The sequence below is a fragment of the Triticum aestivum genome, chromosome 3D (assembly GCF_018294505.1).
Source record: "Triticum aestivum cultivar Chinese Spring chromosome 3D, IWGSC CS RefSeq v2.1, whole genome shotgun sequence".
Taxonomy (NCBI): domain Eukaryota; kingdom Viridiplantae; phylum Streptophyta; class Magnoliopsida; order Poales; family Poaceae; genus Triticum; species Triticum aestivum.
Genome location: NC_057802.1, coordinates 23,047,258 through 23,065,215, shown reverse-complemented (window position 1 = coordinate 23,065,215; position 17,958 = coordinate 23,047,258). Strand labels below are relative to the sequence as shown.

At 44.6% G+C, this 17,958-nt stretch overlaps 3 protein-coding genes and 2 non-coding genes across 6 annotated transcripts; 2 read left to right on the top strand and 3 right to left on the bottom strand.

The window, feature by feature from the left end:
• Positions 1-1,712: 1,712 nt before the first annotated feature.
• Positions 1,713-1,784, bottom strand: TRNAD-GUC (transfer RNA aspartic acid (anticodon GUC)). Its single transcript has one exon. It is a non-coding gene; the product is annotated as a tRNA-Asp (tRNA).
• A 2,505-nt stretch (positions 1,785-4,289) lies between these two features.
• LOC123081127 (U6 spliceosomal RNA) lies at positions 4,290-4,392 on the bottom strand. Its single transcript, XR_006438640.1, has one exon. It is a non-coding gene; the product is annotated as a U6 spliceosomal RNA (small nuclear RNA).
• A 55-nt stretch (positions 4,393-4,447) lies between these two features.
• On the top strand, positions 4,448-7,807 carry LOC101290654 (14-3-3-like protein B). Its single transcript, XM_044499177.1, has 6 exons — positions 4,448-4,751; positions 6,111-6,560; positions 6,647-6,725; positions 6,862-6,984; positions 7,318-7,434; positions 7,528-7,807. Exons 2-6 carry the CDS (start codon positions 6,151-6,153, stop codon positions 7,585-7,587), a joined length of 789 nt encoding a protein of 262 aa, XP_044355112.1. The 5' UTR covers positions 4,448-4,751; positions 6,111-6,150; the 3' UTR covers positions 7,588-7,807.
• On the top strand, positions 4,758-5,992 carry LOC123077004 (F-box protein GID2). The gene has a single exon (XM_044499178.1). It carries the CDS (start codon positions 4,970-4,972, stop codon positions 5,624-5,626), a length of 657 nt encoding a protein of 218 aa, XP_044355113.1. The 5' UTR covers positions 4,758-4,969; the 3' UTR covers positions 5,627-5,992.
• Positions 7,808-8,311: 504 nt separating the features above from the next.
• Positions 8,312-15,593, bottom strand: LOC123077005 (sulfoquinovosyl transferase SQD2). Of its 2 annotated transcripts, XM_044499180.1 has the most exons (15): positions 15,306-15,593; positions 15,126-15,192; positions 14,916-15,038; positions 14,689-14,772; positions 13,646-13,730; positions 11,767-12,031; positions 11,342-11,408; positions 11,188-11,258; positions 10,612-10,729; positions 10,449-10,522; positions 9,961-10,016; positions 9,780-9,863; positions 9,591-9,678; positions 9,420-9,497; positions 8,312-9,225 (listed from the first exon to the last, which is right to left on the bottom strand). In XM_044499180.1, the coding sequence occupies exons 1-15, from the start codon at positions 15,374-15,376 to the stop codon at positions 8,661-8,663; spliced, it is 1,896 nt and encodes a 631-aa protein (XP_044355115.1). In that variant the 5' UTR covers positions 15,377-15,593; the 3' UTR covers positions 8,312-8,660. The 2 variants fall into 2 exon arrangements, with proteins under 2 accessions (XP_044355115.1, XP_044355114.1); XM_044499179.1 differs by lacking the exons at positions 8,312-9,225; positions 9,420-9,497; positions 9,591-9,678; ... (5 more) ...; positions 11,342-11,408; positions 11,767-12,031 and adding an exon at positions 13,134-13,548 and having other exon boundaries at positions 13,644-13,730; positions 15,306-15,592.
• Between the last annotated feature and the right edge of the window lie 2,365 nt (positions 15,594-17,958).

The window sequence follows — 17,958 nt, the reverse complement described above, 5'->3', positions numbered from 1 at the left end:
AGGTTAAATAAAAAAGCACGTATTATTTTAAAAATATTCATATATTCTAAATATTTCTATCAATTATAAAAAATATTTGTATAATTTTGCATAATACAAAAAATTCTAAAATTATAACTCATCATTACTATTTTAATTATATAAATATTTTCATAATTATATGTACATTTCTATAACTCATAAGTATGTAGTTTAAGGATGTTTGTATACCTAAAATATTTAAAATTTAAAATTTTGATATGAATATTGAATCATGGCTAATATTTAAATAATATAATTGTTTTTTAATATAAGTCATGATTGAAAATTATAGAGTTGGCGATGGCGACATGGACGACAGCAACGATTCAATCATAGAGTTGGCGATGGCGACATGGACGACAGCAACAAGAGGCGGCTTGGCGCCGAGAGAAATGTCGGGTGGCCGCGTAAATATCCTGAGAAGTTTTTTTTTCATTTGTTCCAAAATTGGATCCGGTTCCATTACCAGGTGATAACATAACAAATACAAAGAAAGGACAACACCGTATCTTTTTGAGTCACACGTATAACTCTTACCGATAAAAACAAGAAAAGGTTCGCCTGTTGCTTGCGTCGCTAACAGCTCCCTAACTGATGGAGCAAACAAAAGGCAATAACAAATAAACCTCCATGCAATTCACAACAAAAGCTCCTGAAACAAACCCAAGCTAACAATAGGATGAGAGTTGAGACCAACAAGAACCACCCAAAATCGGTTGTGATTAGAAGATGATATTGATAAGGCTGTTAACCTTAAACTGCTTTTGTATTTGTTCGAGCTTATGTCCAGCCTAAAAATCAATTTTATGAAGAGTGAAGTTCTTTGTGTGGGGGTGATGATTCCACCCTCCAGAAATATGCTAACTTATTTGGGTGTCAAATTGGCCACTTCCCAATGAAGTACCCGGGGGTGCCGGTGAGCCACTCCACATCGAGGAACATCGATTGGGAATTTGTTGCCATAAGGTACTTCAAAAGATGTGATGCTTGGATTGGCAGCTCGGCATCCTCGGGGGGTAGGCTGACCCTACTGAACTCATCGTTGTCTGGTATCGCATACTACTGTATGTTGATGTTTCTTCTTTCCAAAACCTTTATTGAGAGGTTGGATAAATACCGACGTAAGTTTTTCTGGTGTGGGGGTAAGGACAAGAAACAATACCATCTTGTCAAATGTCTCGTGTATGTCGGTCAAAAAATAAAGGGGGCCTTGGCGTAAAAGACCTACATAAACAAAATATCTCCCTCTTGTCTAAGTGGTGGTGGAAATTGGACAATGGAGTGGGGCTTTGGCAAGATATTGTGAAAGCTAAATACTTAAAAAGAAGTTATGTTGCGCGTGAAAAAGAAATTTAATGACTCCCCCTGTCTGGAAATCTCTTCTCAAGGTAAAGGAGAGTCTTATGAAAATCAATTCCGCAAGATTAGTCACAAGCAATCACCACATTGCCTGACAGACGGCTGCGAGATGACTGATTTGAGCAAAATTGGATGTGCTCTTGGGATAGATGGATGCTGGCTAAATGGGGCAACCAACCAAGTTGGCATGATTGAGCAAAGTTGGATCTACTCTGGGAAGAATGTAGGTTGGCGTACGTGCGTGTACCACGAACAGAGGAGCGTGAGGTTTCAGTAACTTGTTTCTTTGCTGAAGCAAAATACCAATGTCCAGAACTAGCTAAAAAAATAAGCGCCGTTGCCGGGGATCGAACCCGGGTCACCCGCGTGACAGGCGGGAATACTTACCACTATACTACAACGACTTGATTGATGACATTTGCCAACTCACTTTCATTTAATATCACATAGGAGCGACGTGTCAATGAGGAATGTCTGCTTTCAGTAGAACCCACATAAAACGTTGTATGCTTGTGGAGCCATCAACGAGTTCCTTCATCTAGGAGACATGATTTATCATGAGACATCAAAGACAATGAAGTTATAAAGATGAATGTGGGGTGCTTATGGCATGAGGCTTAAGGGAAGGACAAGTCCCTCTATTCATCTTGCAGCAAATCTAATAAAATATTTTAGGTGTGCACATTCTTTGGAGAAAAAAGACATCAAAAAGTTATCTTTGTCAATCATTGGAAATTTTACGGTCAAGAGATGAAAAACGAATGAAAAAATTAGAAAAACACGAATACTGACTATGCTGTACTTCCAAACCATAGCAAACTACTTTATTTACTTTCATATTGAAATTCTACTGGTGACGTGCACACGGTTACACGGCCGAACTATAATTTGAAAGTCTAACTCACGTGTGTGCCTTAGTTGCGAAACAATCATTAACCTCACAAAGTATGAGCGTTCAAAACATTTTCGGGCATCCTTCAGGAGATCAAGGATCTAAGAAGAAATTTCATAGACATTTCTTTTGGTCATCTTGGACGAGAAGCTAATGAGGAGGTCCACCTATACGAAGCAAGCGCGTCACTAGCAGAAGATACCTCCGGCTGTCCACAAACTATTACATTTCACTAAGAAAGTATGTGATTCCTAGAAAAAGTTGTTGACCTCACTCATGTTAAATCATAATTTAAATTTTTAGAATAATTTACTTTGCATTCCCATTTGTATATTTTTTAATCCGTTTGTGATGTCTTGCTTGTCTCTGCCTTCTTCATCATCGCCTGCCTACAACTTGGTTATTCGTGGTGTTGATCTGAGGTGTCCAGAGTCATGTGTCATTGTGTCGATGTGTCGCATATCAGGTGACAGAGGAAAGGCTGGCACACTATGAGCGAGCGATGTGTGTGAAGTGGCGTCTCCACATAATAGAGCAACATCATTGTGTATGGAGATTGTTGTGCCAAACCAGTTATGTTTACTGGGGTTGCTAAAAAGGAAAAGTTATGTTTACTAGGTTGAACCTTGTGACGGCTGTCTACATGTGAAAACATATGCTCTTCAACCATGTATAAGCTTTCAATGGATTTCACACCGCAACCATCTCCACTAAAATCACAAAAACAACAATACAAAATGGAGCACAAATGAATAAACGACTACTACATAACAAATAAATCGTATAGAGGTAACAACACGACACAGTGCATGTATACTTCTATCTTAAAAGAAGTAGAGCAACAACACAAAAAGCCCACGAATAAATAAACAACTACTCACAAATAAATTGTACAAATTTAAAAAACGGCACGGCACACTGCACATATACTTCTATAGTAAATCAAAAAAGAAGTGGAAGTGCAGTTAGTGAAGCTGCAACAGGACTTCATTCTAAGGAATCAGATATTACAATAGAGTGGGGACCTACTTGTAAGAAAATTAAAATTTTATTCGTGCGTATTGAAAATTTTCTTACAAGTAGGTCCCCACTCTGTTAGGAAAATTTCAATTGAAAAATCCACTGAAGTAGACGACCGGTTTTGTCTGTTCCAGTGAGTTCCACTTGAGTGTTCAGTCTGTGTGTTTCTTTATTCCTGTTACATTCTACTACTCCTTAGATATGATACTATGATAATAATAGTGCTAAAATTGGATGTTGCCCACTATGGTTCTGGTATAGCAATACGTGGTGCCTATCTATTTGTTTGTTTATTTATTGGCATCTGTTGCTATCAAGCTCTTAGATACAGTATGATACCAACTGAAGAGAAAACGACACCTAACTCTGAACTTTCTGAAGTAACTGAAACTAATTGAACCGCAAAGCTACATTTTGAGCAATATATACTATGATAATCTTGATTGGTTTAGGCGCTTAGCAGCAGTTACTTTTGTTTTGTTCTTAAGCAAGCTGTGGATACTACCGCGCTCGCAAATAAAATCACCGGAATTACATCATGGTTCGTTTTAAGGGTAGAAATTCAAGTCCTGTCAAACTGGAGTATACAACCATGCATCGAAGCTTCTTTTTTTGCGAGGGTAAAAGAGATTTTATTCCAAGATCACAGCGTTACAATTAAGAGGCAAAAGTTCCTCCACACAGGGTGGACCTCTACCTAGCCATACGGCTGTAGTGTTCTCCGTACGACTGTACAAAGCCAATCGATCTGCTACCCTATTTTGTTCACGCTCCAGCGACAGTGTACATAGAACGCCAGGAAAAGGCAAAGAGATCATCACCCACCTCTATTTTGTTCACGCTCCAGCGACAGTGTACATAGAACGCCAGGAAAAGGCAAAGAGATCATCACCCAAGAAAAGGACCTAGTTGTAAGCTCGGAAATAAGCGAGGGCGCGAAAGTAAGACTCGGGGGCTTATCTGCAAGGAACTCAGGGACCTGTGCGCGAAATGTGAAAAAAATTTGGACCATTTCTCGATTTGTGCGTGTCATCCTTGCGCAGGGGCCATGCTAATCTTCTCTGTATCGTTCCAATTTTATCGGATGTCCCCGAAGGGACAAGTCTAGCGGGCGCGACCGGGCTTATAAACCGGTGCGTCTCTCTTCCTTTGGCCGATGTGGGACTAAACAACATCAGCGCTCCTTCCAGCCCCGCGTCCTCGCGTGGGCGCGCGGGCCGCACCCCCTCGCGCGGCCCAGCTCGGCGGGCAGCCCAGCCCAGCCGGCCAGGCTGGCCGAGGACGAGGCCATCATTATGAGCGGCAGCGGCGGCCGCTTTCCTCCACACACACACACACCATTATTTTCCTCTCCCTCCTCCTGACCACCCACCCACCTACCAGCCACCAAGGCGGCCGATCTGCCCTCACCGCCACCGCTACCGCCGACGCCGCAGCTCCGGCAGCCGTTCGTCTCGAGGTACGGACGAGCTCCCCCTCCCCTTCCCTTCCCTTCCCCCGGCGATCCTCCCAGCCAAATCCCTCCCGCTAGGGGACCTCGCACGCCGCTCTAGATCTAGATCCGCCCCGTCGTGCCCGCAAGCGTTCGATCCCTCCCTCCCTCGCTCGCCCGCCCGCGCAGCCAGGCAGCGGATCCGGCGAGGCGAGGCCCAAGTAGATCGATACCTCCGCCTCGCCATGAAGGGCCCTTCCGGTTCCTCGGGCGGCCGCGATCCGTGGGCGCCTCCTCCCGGTTCGGGTGGTGGTGGCGGCGGCGGATCCAGCCAGCCGGCCAAGAAGCAGCAGCGGACGGCGAGCTCGGGCCAGGCCGACGAGGCCTCCACCTCCTCCTCCTCCTCACAGCCCCCGCCACAGCAGCAGCAGCCTGCGCCGGATGGGGGAGATGTGCCGTACCTTGGGGAGGACCTGATGTTCGAGGTGCTGCGGCGGGCGGAGGCGCGGACGCTGGCCTCGGCGGCGTGCGTCAGCCGGGGCTGGCGGGCCCTCGCGCAGGACGAGCGGCTCTGGGAGGCGGCGTGCGTGCGCGAGTGGGCCGACCTTGGCTTCTCCGAGCAGCAGCTCCGCGCCGTCGTGCTCTCGCTCGGCGGCTTCCGCCGCCTGCACGCCGTCTCCATCCGGCCCATCCAGCGGCGCCGTGCCGGTGTTCCTGCTGCGCCTGCTCAGGGAAGGGGAAGGCGGCAGCAGCCTCCTGCCAGGCTGGGCCGGGACCAGGTCCAGCTGTCGCTGTCGCTCTTCTCCATCGGCTTCTTTCAGAACATGCCTAATCAGCCCCCTCCTAAGAAGAAAGATGAGGGTGATGGCAGCGATAAGGGTGGAGGTGGGCGGTGCGGGTGATCCAACTGGCTTTGCCTAACAGCTAGTCTGCACAAGAGAGAGCATAAGAAGTTGGGCTGATTGATAAGAGACATGAAAGAGATGGGGTGGGACTGCAAGGTGGTCGGATTATGCTGTTCTAATATGGACAGGTGTATGGGTTCTGATAGGTCATAAATTCACCTGGAAATGTGGATAGGTGGTGTGTGGGTACTGATGGGTTGTTGGTTTAGTTGAAGTGTCATGGGACAAATGGGGTGCCATACCCATGTCATATCGAATCGCTTGATTTTGATCTGACAGTATATAGTATGTTGCTTAAGTTGGTTTGAATTATATTGTGTAAAATTCTCGCTTTAAAGATTTGAGCAATGTGAAATTATGTGATTGAAGGGTCAAGCTAGTTTACTTCAGTAACAATGGCTAGATTTAAGCTTGCTTGTGGTTGTTGTAATAATGAAATGCTATCTGACATTTAGCTAACTGAAATTTCTCGATACTCCAGATTGACCTTTGGTGACTGTTAGAAGCAACAGACACTGAAGATGGCGCAGCCTGCTGAGCTTTCCCGCGAGGAGAATGTGTACATGGCCAAGCTTGCAGAGCAGGCTGAGAGGTACGAAGAGATGGTTGAGTTCATGGAGAAGGTGGCCAAGACAGTCGACTCCGAGGAGCTCACCGTCGAGGAGCGCAACCTTCTATCGGTTGCTTACAAGAATGTTATTGGTGCCCGCCGTGCCTCGTGGCGCATCATTTCCTCCATCGAGCAGAAGGAAGAGAGCCGTGGCAATGAGGACCGTGTCACACTCATCAAGGACTACCGTGGAAAGATTGAGGTTGAGCTCACTAAGATCTGTGATGGTATCCTCAAGCTTCTTGATTCCCACCTTGTCCCCTCATCCACTGCTCCAGAGTCCAAGGTCTTCTACCTAAAGATGAAGGGTGATTACTACAGGTATTACAATAATGTCCAGCATAGAGTTCCCACATGTTTGCTTCACTGCACATTAGATTGATTTGGCTGAATATTTTCTGTAATAGGTACCTTGCGGAGTTCAAGAGTGGAACTGAGAGGAAGGATGCTGCTGAGAACACCATGGTGGCATACAAAGCTGCTCAGGTGGTTTGCTTGCCCTGGATTTCATGGTCCTAACATTGAGCTTTGTTGGAAATGAATCCGATTCATGCGTATTTATCCTGTTTAATTATTTGGTGGTGAATCTCTTGCTCAGTTGAGTTTATGTTGAATCTTTCAGGAGATTGCACTGAAAGAGCTGCCCCCGACTCATCCTATTAGGCTTGGGCTGGCACTCAACTTCTCGGTGTTCTATTATGAGATCCTCAACTCTCCAGACCGTGCTTGTGACCTCGCCAAGCAGGTTTGTTTTCTACAATAACCAGCTGAGCTTGTCTACTGTGATTTATCAGTACATCTGGACTGAATAGAACCGTGTGGATCTGAGATGATTCAAAGTCAGCACAGTTTTATCTGATATTTGTGCTTGATAATTGTGAGTAGTAATTGAATAACAAGTGTTAGCTAACAAGGTACCAGTGTTATGTGTTACACAGTTGGATAGGCAAATAAAGGATGTTGTTGAACCTGAAAGACAGATGTAAAGAAATAATGATCTAGGAACTGCTACTTGCTTATGTTTTCCAAGATAGTAGAGCTATATATTGTAGCCTCACTCTTGTGTTGCTCGTGTCAGGCTTTTGATGAGGCCATCTCGGAACTGGACTCTCTGAGCGAGGAGTCCTACAAGGACAGCACTTTGATCATGCAGCTTCTGCGTGATAACCTGACGCTGTGGACTTCTGACATCTCGGTACGTCATTACTCCCGAGCATACCCTCACCTGCTTCCTATCTTCTCACTGAATCAATCCTAAATATGTAAATTCCGCTTTGCCTGGCTGCAGGAGGACGCTGCTGAAGAAATGAAGGATGCTCCCAAGGGTGAATCTGGAGATGGACAGTAAACACTGTCTATGTGCCCAGAAACTTGTCTTTCTCGCTTGTTCAGTGTAGATTGTAATGTCATCGTGGTTGCTGGTAATTGGAGGCTCCAATTTGTGTTGTGATAGGGAAGCTTGTAGCTGCCTTGCTTGCTCGACGGCCTGATCATCGGGCTGCACTGGTTATTGCCTCTTGTTGAACCTTTGTGTTACTTTGGTGGTTTTAGAAATTTTCTGCTGCTCTTGTTTGTGACCCCTTGTTTCCGTATTCATCCGCTTTTCTTCTTTCCGGACGGGTGTCTTCTGAACCCTTTCCACTTTGCCAAGTAATGTTCCCATGTTATGGGAGTTTCGATGCACTCTTAACCGTGCACGGTGCTCTTAAAACACATTTCCTTTTAACTACATCTGGTTCTGCGACCGGATTCAAGGAATGGCATGCAAGTGTTGTGATTTCTGGGTGGGAGTGATTGTTTATCTGGTTATATGACTGGACCCGTGGCATTTGAAATTGAGACGAAAACAACAAATTTGCAACTAGCTTACGCTATGTTAACCAGATGATGCGATGAACATCGTGAGTTGTAAAAAGGTTTCCATAGCGACGACATTGAAAGGTTGATACACTATTTCTGCTGTTTACCCCTTCCTTTCCCCATGCAACAAAGCTTACAACTTGCTCCATCCATCTACAAACATACTATGTTTCGGATATTTTGATGCAGACTACATACAGACTGAAATGAGCGAACAAAAACACTAAAGTGTGTCTATATACATTTGAATATGAGAAAAGCTGAAACATCTTACAATAGTGAATGGAGGGAGTGCATATGTGGGCATTTCATCGCTGATGTGGATTCTGCTTGCTTCCACAACATGCACTGATGATGCTCACCACCAGAAAGCTCATCACATTTCCACTATTACACAGTACAACCAATCACAGTATCCCAATTTCACGCAGATAAAAAACAGAAACTATCCCTCTCGCCTATTGACACTGCACTATAGACCAAGAATTTACAAGGAATGCATGGAATTGTCCATCCATCTTCCAGCCCCCCACCTGCCTAGATCATGGCTAAGAGGCACCACTACTGCTTGATGCCGCCGGTGACCCGGTCCGGCGCCGGCATGAACATTTGCGCCAGCCATTGCAGCGGCTGAACGATCTCCGCCTGCTTCTTCCGCCAGTAGTCGATTGCCGAGCTGTAGAACTCGTTGCGGATCGTCTTGGAGGCGGCCCTCCAGTCACACTTCTCCATCGCCGCCCTGGCGGTCCTCCCCATGTCGCCCCTGAACTCGTCGTCCGCCAGCAGCAGCCTGATCTTGCCGACGCAGTCGTCGAGGTCCCCCGGGGCGAAGAGGAAGCTGGTCCTCCCCTCCACGTCCTCCGGGATTATGTCGGGGATCCCACCGGCGCGGACCGCCACCACGGGCACCCCGGACGACATGGACTCGAGGACTACTTGGCCGAGCGTCTCCGACTCTGAGGGCATCACAAAGACATCGCCGCTCGCGTACGCCTGCGAGAGCTCCCCCCCTTGCATCATCCCGGTGAACACCGCCGGCATCCCCTCGAACATCTTCTCTAGCTCTGCCCTGTAAGGTCCATCTCCTATGAATGCGATTCGTACTCCAGGCAACCGATCCATTACTCTGTCAATCATAATTCATAAAGCAGAATTAGTACCCCGTCAATCATTAATTCATGAAGCAGAATTAGTGCCAAAACATGAAGCTCATAGAGTGAGGCACAAAACACAGGGTAGTGATATTTATCTAACAACGGATAGAAGCTCGACGCTTGTTAAAACATGATACGAATCACAAAGCGCGAGAAGATTGCTCACGTTTTCAGAAAATCCAGATTCTTCTCCCGCCCAAAGCGTCCGACGTGAATTATCAACGGCTTTTCAGGCTCACCATCACTGAAAACAATACATCACACAACACAAGTGTCAACAGTTAATCTCAACCCACCTTGCACATAACATTCAAGAAGGAATGAAGTGGAATTTCACCTTAGCCTCACGCGCATCTCATGGCTGCGGAACCTGGGATGGAAGCTGGCAGAATCGACGCCTTTGTTCCAAAGGCGTATCCGGTTAGCTGAACAATGATGTACACCAAATCATTAACATCAGAAACGATAAGAACATCAGGACATGTAATATACAAATACAATGCAAGAGATAAAACTATTAACCAACCAGAAATGACATGGGCAGTTTCAAAATCCTTGCTGATAGCAGCAGATGGCACCAAAGTTAGATCAGCAGCTCTGTGAAGGAACCCTGTGGATAACAGCAGGGGTGAATCAGTGTTATTTTGGTCACATGAAAGTTTGAGTGTTTGCAGTAACTGCGGATTAAGTGGGAGTGGATGGCTTACTGATGATTTGCCACATCGGTTCCACAAGCCAGCTAAATGTATATCTCGGAATGTATCTGGAGTGGAAATATAGATATCATTCGGCGGCTATTCACTATGGCAAGCTGATCAAAACAGCTTTGCTGAAGTTGTTCACTAGCAATTTAAAGTAGAAGACAAAAAGGCTTTCTATCTCGGTGCTACTTGCCTAAGTCTCTTCTTAAGAGGCGGCGATCTGAACTGCTTAATGCACTTCTATGTTACTATTCCATAAACCTTAACCCAGTTTTTTTTTATGCTTTGACACAATAACTAGACCAACCACATTACTAATTTACTCTGGGTATTACAAATTATTCAATTACACGAGTCATTATCGTGGGGCATTCTGAATTCTTTTTGAATGTGCTCTACTTACTTTTTATATCCCCATTGGAAAGTAAAATAAATGACCTTGCAGTATTAGCAATTAACGGCCATACGAGCATTGTTAAGAGAAAATAACTTACACTGGGACATGGGTGTGGTAGGACATCACTAGGGGGACGCTGAGCAGCTTAGCAATAGCAAGGGCCCCAAAAACCTGGAAATGGAGCAGAGTGTTACTTGGTGACTAACCAACCACCAGAGGATAAATGATCAGTTAAATGATTGCAGAAATAAAGTTAGTACCATAATTCCAGGTGAGGATGCATGAATGATGTCAGGCTTGAATTTTGCAACCTCTGAGATGATCCTAGGGCTGAGTGCCAGTGACAGAGGAACCTTTCCATACAGTGGACATGGAAAGCTGGGAAGGATGAGAAAACGGTTGTAAGCATAAATAGGACACAGCAGCAGATCATGTGGTTCGATCGAAACGATCACCGCACTCCCAATCTCCCATTATGGATTGATCATCGTATCATTCGTCAAATTCATACAGCTGGAACACTCATTCAGAAAGTAATATGATTGCAGTGTTTTCTTCCCCAAGTGGTACTTGAGTCGATCATAAGCTTGAATTACGAAAAGAAGAATCTCCTAATGCCTAAAACTTTGAAACATGTAGTATTCCTTACGAGCAACTCATGGTTCATACAAGCATTTAAAGTTTTTTTTTTTAATGCAGCGTTGAGCCGTTGGCACTTGTTTATATCCGAAGACAAAACTATGGCGGTGTTCATATTTCGCATTTCCTTTTCACAGTGAAACTAAGTCCTTTGAAAGCCATGGCCTAAACTAGAAAAATGTCCCTTGAGAATTTACCTCCATGAACCAATAACCTTGGCACCGTGGAACTCTTGGGGAACCCCCTCATGGTTGGTCACAACAATGACCTGCAGAAGATACATCAGAAACGTCCTAAATTAAGTCACACTAATCATCCACTGTCCTGTAATTGTTCGTAAAAAATGCGTACCTCGTCGCCCATTTCGCGCAGGTGCTTGATGAAGTTCTGGAACCGGTTCTTGTACCCAGAGATGTAGCTGCACACATGCATGGAAGGCCCACCCAAAATCAGTCTAAATTAAATTGTGAGAGCATACATGGGAACCCAGCTTAATCACCATCAAGCAGTAACCATTAACAAAAAAAATGATTTCTGTCAGGGCAATGCAATTCGATAGTTTCTGTTTCAAAAAATGCAACTCACAGATTTGTTCACGCCCAACAAAGAAGCTATTTCGTACTAATTCAAGTGTTGAACCAGCTGAACCAATTCACTGACAACTCAGTCACTTCCTCATATTCACATATCCCAAGGCCCAACAAAGATCAGACCAGAGCTTTACTAGCAAATAACCCTCACGAAGAAAGCTTGTGAGGGTGGGTGAGTCTCCTTACGCGAACGGCGACGGTTCGACGAAGAGCGCGACGCGGCGTGGGCGCGAGTAGGCGGCCTCCTCGCCGTCAAGGAGCAGCGGCGGCGCCTCCTCCAGGCCGTCCGCGCCGATCGCCATTGCCGCCACCCTCACGACACGAGAAACCAAACTAGCAGAATCTTTCACCTCGCTACGAACGAACGAACAAACGAACGAAGCTGCACTGCTTGTTGTTGCGTGTGTGCTGGAATTGGTGCTGCGTGTGGGAGCAAGAAAGACGGCGTGTTCGGGGCCGAGTTTATAACACAGAGAGAGAGAGAGACAGGTGGGAGAATTCGAGGGGGATATTCCGTTGGGGAAGAAGAGGATATTGGAGGGAACTTTGCAAAGCATATGCTTTTAATTATTCTTCTGCGATTAATGATTGGACCCCAAAAAAAAATGGTTGGGGTATAATAGTAATGGTAGTGTGCTTTCAGTGCAGTGATAAGTGAGAAAGCGACATATTTCGGAATAAGACTGAAGAGAGTGAATCAAGAAAATAATTGTGCCTGCAAAACAATGAAAAACAGGGTAGGGTTAAGAACAATGGATTATATTTTAGCTCTGGGCATTGCCCCTACTTCCTTTTTTTGGAAAATCGGCCTCTACTTTCTTTTTCTGAAATCCGCATTGCCCCTGCCTACTACTAGAGCACAACAAGATCCGAATTCGTGAAGTCCGAATCTTGCATGTAAAAATGGATTTAGCTGGTCAGATGAGCCCTCTTACAAGGCTAGTACAATAATGCATCAATTTGTTTTTATTCGGTTGGTTTGGCTGAGAGCTCAGATCTGAGTCATTTTTACCCATTCGTGTGGTCTATGATTGTTGTGCTGGGTATATTCCCAGGGAGTTTTTTGGCTACCATGGAGGCATCCACTAATATAAAATGAAAAACTAACTGACAATAACTGCTACCATGGCCTACAAAGAAGCCTGAAAGCGTGGTGAGCTGCTAGTGGGAAGAATTCAGCTGCAGAGATCAGATCTTGTTGCCTAGCTGAAGAATTAGCAACAGCCAAGTGATACTGACACAGCCAAGCCAGTGAGTGACCAGATCCTTGGGATGCAGGATATCCATGTAAATTTTGAAAGAAACAGTCGAGGATATGCTGGCAAACTTGCAGGAACATCATCATTGGACAGAACACACACACACACACGTGAACCATTACATGGAGGCAACAACATCCCAGCAGTACCACATCATTATGTTCATGATAAAGCCATAAATAAAACCAATGAACCCAGGCCACGCATATTTCGCTGATTTTACTCATGTTCTGCAACGTCACCGAAACAACAGATCTGAGTCGACATCGCAATATCACTGCAGGTTGCTTGCATTAAGTTAAATCTAAATTTAGTGATCTTAGAAATAAATATCCTTGATTATCTTACAAATATCCTTGATATCAACTGAAGGTTGCTTGCATTAAATCTTGATGAAGTGATCTTAGAAACACTCAAGCTGTGAGCCTGTGACCATACATATATTCAGTTGTCGCTACAGCATCCAGGACTAAATGTTACCATAATGCAATTCCTAGGTTCAGGGTTGAAACACCCTGCTGCCATGAGCTTTGACCATGACAAAAGGCGCGGCAGATGCGGCGTTCGTCCCAATAATTCAACACGCACAGCTGGAAAACGTCCTGGCTATCGTTTTAAGACCTCAGAGAGCGTCTCGAGCAGCAATCCTGCAAACGATTGCCTCTGGCAGTGTAGATATCGATAGTTCTTGCGGAGTTATTTTGTATTGCTGCCAGTAGGGGAAAGAATCGGTCAAGGAAAGGAGAAATAAAATAATTATGATACTCAGAATCATATGGCTAGTGTCAAGTTCAGCTAAAAAACCTTCAGAATCTTTGGTTGGTCTGCTCTTGTCTCCAATTCCGACAGATCAATCTCGGTTCCGCTGATGAGCTTTTCCAGAGCTTTCATCTGCAATGTAACCAGTTCACACTTGATGGTTGTTCGAATTCCTCCATTCAGAATGATAATGATGTGTATAAGGAATATAAATGGTATGAAGCTGAGGGTGCATGCTGAAAGTAACATTTTATTTCGAGAGCACCACATACAGTAACACTGCTTGTTCAATTCATCTCATAGTGCTTCTGACACATTTAGAATGGTCTGCATAGAGCAGGAGAGGGAGATGAGCTCCATCAGTTCTTTACTATTGGTTCTTCAGAAAATGTTTGCAGGCATGTTCTGCAGTTCTTCCACACTGCTATGCACATTACTAGGATAGGTGATTTTGGTATATTATGATCAAACATCTATAAGAAGACACTTTCATTTCAAACTGTTCCTTTCGAACTTCATATTTTGTAGTAACTGAAAGATGGTCCCACAATTTTTCTTTTACCCAGATATGGAATCAAAGATACTCCCTCCGTCCGAAAATACTTGTCATCAAAATAGATAAAATGAGATGTATCTAGAACTAAAATACGTCTAGATCCATCCCCTTTTATCCATTTTGATGACAAGTATTTCCGGACGGAGGGAGTATGAGTTTGCCATGAGAATTTTGGTTCTGTATAATGCTTTTTTTTCTTCAGATATCCCAACAATTGGTAACAGGAACCAGAATGATGCACATAAAATGCTTAGTTATTTACTGAAATCTTGAGTCATCACAAGAAGCTCTTGATTCAAGGCCCATAATTAGAGTGCCAACACTAAATGTCCAAAGCAAGAAAGTTTCAGCTAGGTTTTGAAAGATTTTTCAGTTTTTACACTACAACCGTCAGGGCAAGAAAGTTCGAAACTTCAAATTTGTGGTACTCAAGCTCAGGCAATTAGCAAGAAACTGATCAAGCAGGGTTATTAGCAAGAAACTGACAGGTTCAAAACCATGACTGAAAAAGGGGTGCATCCTGAACAATTATACCTCTTCATCTGAAGCATCAAACCGAGCCGCAAGGATATACTGTGTGTCATCAGCGATGCCACATCGCTTCAGGGACTCTGTTATCTAAGAAACACAAAACCAAGCAAACTGTCACCACACCGCGCTAGAACAGTGCCATCCTCATGTAATATAAGATCAAGTACATCCAGAGTAATAAAACTAATTCTCTGAAAAGAGAAGAAAAAATAACAGCTAGAGTAACCCACATGCTTCGAGCCAGAGCAATTGTAGACGAGCTCCAAGTGCAGGGTCCTCGTGGTCAGCGACTCCCTCGACTTGGAGATCAGCGCCTTGTGCGCCGCCGCGAGGACCGGGAACACGTCCGGCACCTGACATTGCATCGACCTAACTTATCGGTATCCTCAATTGCAGCAATTGGTGTGATTTAGCATATACAGTAGGGTGTGGCACAGTACCAGCGATGCGTTGATGAAAGCGGCCTCCGGCTCCAGCTTCCCCGACTGCATCAGATCTAGGAGCTCCCTGCGTTCATCGAGCATCGTCAGTAATCGTGAGCGAGCAAGAACTCTGTCCCCAGACGCACAACTTATGGGTTACTGAAGCAAGGGTGAAGGGAGAGGGGGGAGGAGACGCACCGGCTGTTGGAGACATCGGAGAAGAGGGCGAGGGAGACGCTGCGGCCGCCGGTCACAGGGAAGCTCTTCATGCCGCTCGCCGGTGACGAGGTTTGGTTTCTTCCCCTTCTTCTTATTCGGTGGGGCGGCCTTCACAGAGGCGGCGACCTTGCGAGGCCGAGCGTGTGGACCGCAACGCCGATCTTGCAAGCTCTCCGTTCTGGTTGAGCAGCAGCGCGGCGGCGGAGGGGATGAGGAGGAGCAGAGGAGAGCCAGGCGCTGGCCTTTCACACTGGGCCACTACAAGTGGGCTTGGCCCAGCAACAAACATCAATAGGAGCAAGAAGTAGGCTTTTTTCGCGATATTAATATATTCCCTTTATCGAAAAAGAAGCAAGACAGTAAGCTTGTCTCAAAGAAAAAGAGTAAGAATGTAAGCCATCCCTCAATTTGTGTTATTAGATATAAAAAAGTAAGACAGTAAGCCATCGCTCAAGCAATCCCGGTATATTCGATGGTCTGTTTTAAACTATCAAGAGAACTGTGTGAACATTTAAATTCCATTATTAGGAAATTTTGGCGGGGATCCGCAGAGGGACAAAGGAAGCCAGCATGGGTCTATTGGGAAGTTATGACACGGCCTAAATAGGGCAGGCTAGAATTTAGAGACATGGAAATGTTCAATCTAGCCCGGCTTGCAAGGCAGTCATGGAGGATTATTCAGGAGCCTAACTCTCTAAGTGCGAGAATTTTGAAAGCTATGTATTTCCCATAGGATAAAACTCTTAATGCAGAACTTGGCACAAAACCCACCCAGGTATGCAGTGCAATATTTTAGGGGAGGGATATCCTGAAGCAAGGTTTGATCTGAAGGATAGGGATTGGACAGGAGACTTTTATTTGGTCATACAATTGTTTACCATAAAATTCCTATCTTCATCCAATTTTATCGCTTGTTCAGCATCCACCAGAGAGGGTTTCAAATCTTCTGGAGCCAGCTATAGCTAGCTAGAATGAGCATTTAGTCCGCAACTTTTCAGCTGTTTTTCAGCAGTGGGACGAGATTTCCACTGCTTTTCAAGGTTTTTGTTTTTTTATTGTTTTCACCTGTTCTTTTCTTTCTCTGTTTTACTATTTTTTCTTTCTTTTTTACATTGATTTTATTTGTTTCTTTCTTGGTTTTCAATTTTTCTTCTTCTTTTCTTTCATTTTTCTTCGGTATTGTTTCTTTCATTCATGTTTTTCATCCGTTTTTGCTTATATTTTCCCTCGGTATTTCTTTGTTTTTCTATATAATTTTGTGTATATATCTAATACATATTTAACATTTTTTAAATACAAGTTTAACTTTTTTGAATTCATGGTCAACATTTTTTCTATACACATTTTTAATTTTTTTTTTAAAATCTTTGATTAAGATTTTTCAGATACAAGATTAACATTTTTAAAATACATGGTCAACATTTTTAATATTTTTAAACGCTTTATTAACATTTTTAAAAGAAAAGATTAACACTTTTTAATACATGGTCAACAATTTTTCTATACACATCTAACATTTTTCAAAAGCTTGATTAACATTTTAAAATAATTGTTCAACATCTCTATTATTATTATTATTATTAAAAGAGCAAACATATTCTTCTCTAATAGCACTGGGAAACATGTACACAGGACAACCAACACAAAATAACACCTCACGATTAGATCTAACGATTAACGTAAAAATTAACCCATACATGTGTACGTTTAGCCATCTACAAGAGCAGACGAAACTCCGTCATCTTTTTTTTTAGGATCAATGTTGCCGCTTTATTTATTAAACAAAGTTCGGAATCTCATCCGATAGAACATTAAGAACAAAGTCTGGGGGAGCCCCTAACCAAACCTTACAAAGTTCATCTCCCACACCTACTCTAGCTAGCTTATGCGCGACAACATTAGCAGAACGCCTAATCCACGAAACCTTGAACTCTGAAAAGGATTTCAGCAACCTTTATTTCTTCCACTAGTGGACCTGCAGCGGAGAGATCCTTCTGTTGGGGAATGTTGCATGGAAAACAATTTTTTTTACGCACACGCATTGATCTATCCATGGAGATGCATAGCAACGAGGGGGAGAGTGTGTCTACGTACCCTCGTAGACCGTAAGCGGAAGCGTTTGACAACGCGGTTGACGTAGTTGAACTTTCTTCGTAATCCAATCGAGCGAGTACCGAACGTACGACACCTCCACGTTCAGCACACACGTTCAACTCGGTGACGTCCGCGCCTTCTTGATCCAGTAGGACGGCGAGATAGTGGATGGGTTTCGGCAGCACGCCGACGTGGTGACAGTGATGGTGAAGTTACTCCACAGGGCTTCGCCTAAGCACTACGAAAATATGACCAGTGATGTAAACGGTGGAGGGGGGGCGCCGCACACGGCTAAGCAATTGTTTGTCTTATGCTAGGCTCCCCACTCCCACATATATATAGGTGGGAGGGAGGGAGGAGTAGCCAAGGGGGGCGCCCAAGTAGGGGGAATCCTACTTGGGGTCTCTCCCAAACCGCACCCCCCTTTCCTTTCTCCCATGAGAGGGGAAGGCAGGAGGGGCTAGCCCTCCCCCTTTTCGTTCCCTAGGGCTGGCCAACCAAGGGAGGAGGCGCACCAGCCCCCCTCCTTTGCCCATAG

Coding starts and splice junctions, on each gene's coding strand:
- LOC101290654 (XM_044499177.1), top strand. CDS start 6,151: ATGGCGCAGCCTGCTGAGCTTTCCCGCGAGGAGAATGTGTACATGGCC. Junction 6,985..7,317: donor CTTGTGACCTCGCCAAGCAG/GTTTGTTTTCTA, acceptor TGCTCGTGTCAG/GCTTTTGATGAGGCCATCTC. Junction 7,435..7,527: donor TGTGGACTTCTGACATCTCG/GTACGTCATTAC, acceptor GCCTGGCTGCAG/GAGGACGCTGCTGAAGAAAT.
- LOC123077005 (XM_044499180.1), bottom strand. CDS start 15,376: ATGAAGAGCTTCCCTGTGACCGGCGGCCGCAGCGTCTCCCTCGCCCTC. Junction 13,731..14,688: donor TTGATGCTTCAGATGAAGAG/GTATAATTGTTC, acceptor GTTACATTGCAG/ATGAAAGCTCTGGAAAAGCT. Junction 10,017..10,448: donor TACCACACCCATGTCCCAGT/GTAAGTTATTTT, acceptor TTTCCACTCCAG/ATACATTCCGAGATATACAT.
- LOC123077004 (XM_044499178.1), top strand. CDS start 4,970: ATGAAGGGCCCTTCCGGTTCCTCGGGCGGCCGCGATCCGTGGGCGCCT.